This window comes from Cyclopterus lumpus, chromosome 20, assembly GCF_009769545.1.
Source record: "Cyclopterus lumpus isolate fCycLum1 chromosome 20, fCycLum1.pri, whole genome shotgun sequence".
NCBI classification, from domain to species: Eukaryota; Metazoa; Chordata; class Actinopteri; order Perciformes; family Cyclopteridae; genus Cyclopterus; species Cyclopterus lumpus.
The window spans coordinates 1575001-1580000 of record NC_046985.1 but is presented as its reverse complement, the minus strand read 5'-3'; the positions used below and the strand labels follow the sequence as shown (position 1 = coordinate 1580000).

Genomic DNA, 5000 nt, shown 5'->3' with positions numbered 1-5000 from the left:
AGGTGGATCTGATTGGTTGTTTTTTTTAGCAGAAAGACGCTATCAGCCTATCAGAGGGCAGCACGGTGGACCTGAGGAAGCCGGGAGAGGAAGAGGACGAGGACTCAGAGACGGCTGAAGAGGCCATGGAACCCGACAACTGCTTCCCAGACTGTAAGTACACACACACAGACACACACACACACACACACTCACACACACTCACACACACACACAGACACACACACACACACACACTCACACACACACACACACACACACACACACACTCACACACTCACACACACACACACACTGCTCCGTCTCCTTCAGAGGAGGAAGCTGCTCCGTCTCCTTTAGAGGAGGAAGCTGCTCCGTCTCCTTTAGAGGAGGAAGCTGCTCCGTCTCCTTTAGAGGAGGAAGCTGCTCCGTCTCCTTTAGAGGAGGAAGCTGCTCCGTCTCCTTCAGAGGAGGAAGCTGCTCCGTCTCCTTTAGAGGAGGAAGCTGCTCCGTCTCCTTCAGAGGAGGAAGCTGCTCCGTCTCCTTTAGAGGAGGAAGCTGCTCCGTCTCCTTTAGAGGAGGAAGCTGCTCCGTCTCCTTTAGAGGAGGAAGCTGCTTCCGTCTCCTTCAGAGGAGGAAGCTGCTCCGTCTCCTTCAGAGGAGGAAGCTGCTCCGTCTCCTTTAGAGGAGGAAGCTGCTCCGTCTCCTTTAGAGGAGGAAGCTGCTCCGTCTCCTTTAGAGGAGGAAGCTGCTCCGTCTCCTTCAGAGGAGGAAGCTGCTCCGTCTCCTTTAGAGGAGGAAGCTGCTCCGTCTCCTTTAGAGGAGGAAGCTGCCCCGTCTCCTTTAGAGGAGGAAGCTGCTCCGTCTCCTTCAGAGGAGGAAGCTGCTCCGTCTCCTTTAGAGGAGGAAGCTGCTCCGTCTCCTTCAGAGGAGGAAGCTGCTCCGTCTCCTTCAGAGGAGGAAGCTGCTCCGTCTCCTTTAGAGGAGGAAGCTGCTCCGTCTCCTTCAGAGGAGGAAGCTGCTCCGTCTCCTTCAGAGGAGGAAGCTGCTCCGTCTCCTTTAGAGGAGGAAGCTGCTCCGTCTCCTTTAGAGGAGGAAGCTGCTCCGTCTCCTTCAGAGGAGGAAGCTGCTCCGTCTCCTTCAGAGGAGGAAGCTGCTCCGTCTCCTTCAGAGGAGGAAGCTGCTCCGTCTCCTTCAGAGGAGGAAGCTGCTCCGTCTCCTTCAGAGGAGGAAGCTGCTCCGTCTCCTTCAGAGGAGGAAGCTGCTCCGTCTCCTTTAGAGGAGGAAGCTGCTCCGTCTCCTTCAGAGGAGGAAGCTGCTCCGTCTCCTTTAGAGGAGGAAGCTGCTCCGTCTCCTTTAGAGGAGGAAGCTGCTCCGTCTCCTTCAGAGGAGGAAGCTGCTCCGTCTCCTTTAGAGGAGGAAGCTGCTCCGTCTCCTTCAGAGGAGGAAGCTGCTCCGTCTCCTTCAGAGGAGGAAGCTGCTCCGTCTCCTTTAGAGGAGGAAGCTGCTCCGTCTCCTTTAGAGGAGGAAGCCTGCTCCGTCTCCTTCAGAGGAGGAAGCTGCTCCGTCTCCTTCAGAGGAGGAAGCTGCTCCGTCTCCTTTCAGAGGAGGAAGCTGCTCCGTCTCCTTTAGAGGAGGAAGCTGCTCCGTCTCCTTCAGAGGAGGAAGCTGCTCCGTCTCCTTTAGAGGAGGAAGCTGCTCCGTCTCCTTCAGAGGAGGAAGCTGCTCCGTCTCCTTTAGAGGAGGAAGCTGCTCCGTCTCCTTTAGAGGAGGAAGCTGCTCCGTCTCCTTCAGAGGAGGAAGCTGCTCCGTCTCCTTTAGAGGAGGAAGCTGCTCCGTCTCCTTCAGAGGAGGAAGCTGCTCCGTCTCCTTTAGAGGAGGAAGCTGCTCCGTCTCCTTCAGAGGAGGAAGCTGCTCCCTCTCCTTCAGAGGAGGAAGCTGCTCCGTCTCCTTCAGAGGAGGAAGCTGCTCCGTCTCCTTTAGAGGAGGAAGCTGCTCCGTCTCCTTTAGAGGAGGAAGCTGCTCCGTCTCCTTCAGAGGAGGAAGCTGCTCCGTCTCCTTCAGAGGAGGAAGCTGCTCCGTCTCCTTTAGAGGAGGAAGCTGCTCCGTCTCCTTTAGAGGAGGAAGCTGCTCCGTCTCCTTTAGAGGAGGAAGCTGCTCCGTCTCCTTTAGAGGAGGAAGCTGCTCCGTCTCCTTTAGAGGAGGAAGCTGCTCCGTCTCCTTTAGAGGAGGAAGCTGCTCCGTCTCCTTCAGAGGAGGAAGCTGCTCCGTCTCCTTCAGAGGAGGAAGCTGCTCCGTCTCCTTTAGAGGAGGAAGCTGCTCCCTCTCCTTCAGAGGAGGAAGCTGCTCCGTCTCCTTTAGAGGAGGAAGCTGCTCCGTCTCCTTTAGAGGAGGAAGCTGCTCCGTCTCCTTTAGAGGAGGAAGCTGCTCCGTCTCCTTCAGAGGAGGAAGCTGCTCCGTCTCCTTCAGAGGAGGAAGCTGCTCCCTCTCCTTCAGAGGAGGAAGCTGCTCCGTCTCCTTTAGAGGAGGAAGCTGCTCCGTCTCCTTTAGAGGAGGAAGCTGCTCCGTCTCCTTTAGAGGAGGAAGCTGCTCCGTCTCCTTCAGAGGAGGAAGCTGCTCCGTCTCCTTCAGAGGAGGAAGCTGCTCCGTCTCCTTCAGAGGAGGAAGCTGCTCCGTCTCCTTCAGAGGAGGAAGCTGCTCCGTCTCCTTTAGAGGAGGAAGCTGCTCCGTCTCCTTTAGAGGAGGAAGCTGCTCCGTCTCCTTTAGAGGAGGAAGCTGCTCCGTCTCCTTCAGAGGAGGAAGCTGCCAACCGGCAGATGTTGAATTAGCTTTGATTCACTTAGCAGATTGATGGGTCCCAACACGCCGCCAGCTTCTTCCTGATTCAGCAGTTGTTCACAGCAGGCCGACGGTTGTCACCAGCTGGACTCGGATCAGACGGCATGGAAGGAGGGAGGAGGGAGGAGGGAGGAGGGAGGAGGGCGGAGGGAGGAGGGAGGAGGGAGGAGGGAAGGAGGGAGGAGGGAGGAGGGAGGAGGGAGGAGGGAGGAGGGAGGAGGGAAGGAGGGAAGGAGGGAGGAGGGAAGGAGGGAGGAGGGAGGAGGGAAGGAGGGAAGGAGGAAGGAGAGAAGGAGGGAAGGAGGGAAGGAGGGAGGAGGTAAGGAGGGAGAAGGGAGGAGGGAACGAGGGAAGGAGGGAGGAGGGAAGGAGGGAAGGAGGGGAGGAGGGAGGAGGGAAGGAGGGAGGAAGGAGGGGGGAGGAGGGAAGGAGGGAAGGAGGGAAGGAGGGAAGGAGGGAGGAGGGAAGGAGGGAGGAGGGAGGAGGGAAGGAGGAAGGAGGGAAGGAGGGAGGAGGGAAGGAGGGAAGGAGCCTCGTTCTGCTGCACCGTTTTGTTTTGTAGATCTGGAGGGGGAGATAAATAAAAACGAAGCAAGTAAACATGAGAAATGGAGGAGGAAAATAAAGGAAAAGTATCGTTATGCAGAAGAGAATAACAAACCAGGCTGAAGCTTTATGTGTTAAAGCTGCATTCTCTCTCCTGACCACCAGGGGGCGACTCCTCTGGTTGTATAGAAGTCTATCTAAATGACTCTACTAGTTTATGGTCTCAAGTCTTCAACATCCACAAACCAACGAGCCGGACTATGAACTTTGGTTTTCTCTGCCGTCACCTTTCGTTCAGAAAAAGAAAGAAATGATGCAAAGAGACAGACGAGTGATGATAAGATTAAAAGTAGAAGATAGAGGACAGACCATGGAGATGAAGATGAAGATGGAGATGAAGATGAAGATGGGCGTTCGACCTTGATGGCATCGACACATTTTGGCCACAGGACGTCCTGCATGTTGCTGCCTGGCTTCCCTCCTGACCAGTACCACCAGTATGCTGACACAGCGCTGTGTGTGTGTGTGTGTGTGTGTGTGTGTGTGTGTGTGTGTGTGTGTGTGTGTGTGTGTGTGTGTGTGTGTGGAATCAGTGGTTCCTACCAGCTGCTGAAGAAGTAGGCCAGGAACACGGACTAACAACAGCAGGCAGGCACCAGCTGTGTGTGTGTGTGTGTGTGTGTGTGTGTGTGTGTGTGTGTGTGTGTGTGTGTGTGTGTGTGTGTGTGTGTGTGTGTGTGTGTGTGTGTGTGCAGAATAGGAAGTTGTAGAGAGTCCCGTAACATTTGTCGGTGTCGCAGGGGATAAGAAAAAAATCCACAACGACGCGAAAGTTTTCATTTATTGTGAATCTGACAGGAGGTCAGAGGTCAGAGCCAGTCCTCCTGCCGAGGCCTCCTTCTGAGGCCTCCTTCTGGAACCTCCTTCTGGGGCCTCCTTCTTGGTCCTCCTTCTGGGGCCTCCTTCTGGGTCCTCCTTCTGGAACCTCCTTCTGGGGCCTCCTTCTGGAACCTCCTTCTGGAACCTCCTTCTGAAAGTAAGGATTGTGAGTTACACTGTTAAGAGAGCTGAACAAACACTTTTCCCAGAAGGCAACAGCTCACCAAGGAGCTTTTCCCTGGTTTACGGTGTTCTTGGGGAGGAAGCGAGGAGGAAATGAGAAGGAGACAAGGAGAAAACGAGGAGGAAGCGAGGAGGAAATGAAGAAACAATTAGTAAACGTGGAGAGGACAAGGAGGAAATGAGGAGGAAATTAGGAGGAAACAAGGAGAAAACGAGGAGGAAACAAGGAGGAAATGAGGAAGAAGCAAGGAGGATATGAGGAGGAAACAAGGAGAAAACTAGGAGGAAATGAGGAGGAAACGTGGAGGAAACAAAGAGGAAATAAGGAGAAAGCTAGGAGGAAATGAGGAGGAAGCGAGGAGGATATGAGGAGAAAACAAGGAGAAAACGAGGAGGAAGCAAGGAGGAAACGACGAGGAAACGTGAAGAAAATCTGGAGGAAACGAGGAGGAAATGAGGAGGAAATGAGAAGGAGACAAGGAGAAAACGAGGAGGAAGCGAGGAGGAAACCAGGAGGAAATAAGTAGGTAGCTAGGCAGAAATGAAGAAACAAGAAGTAAACGTGGAGGAAATGA

General features: G+C 54.4%; 1 protein-coding gene across 1 annotated transcript in view; it reads left to right on the top strand.

Annotated features, from left to right (window-relative positions):
- LOC117749878 (sodium channel protein type 2 subunit alpha-like) overlaps positions 1-5000 on the top strand; it is a 77974-nt gene that overhangs the window by 55098 nt on the left and 17876 nt on the right. The window contains exon 18 of the mRNA XM_034560695.1: positions 33-153. Coding sequence (XP_034416586.1) covers positions 33-153 — 121 coding nt within the window. The remainder of the gene's footprint in view (positions 1-32; positions 154-5000) is intronic.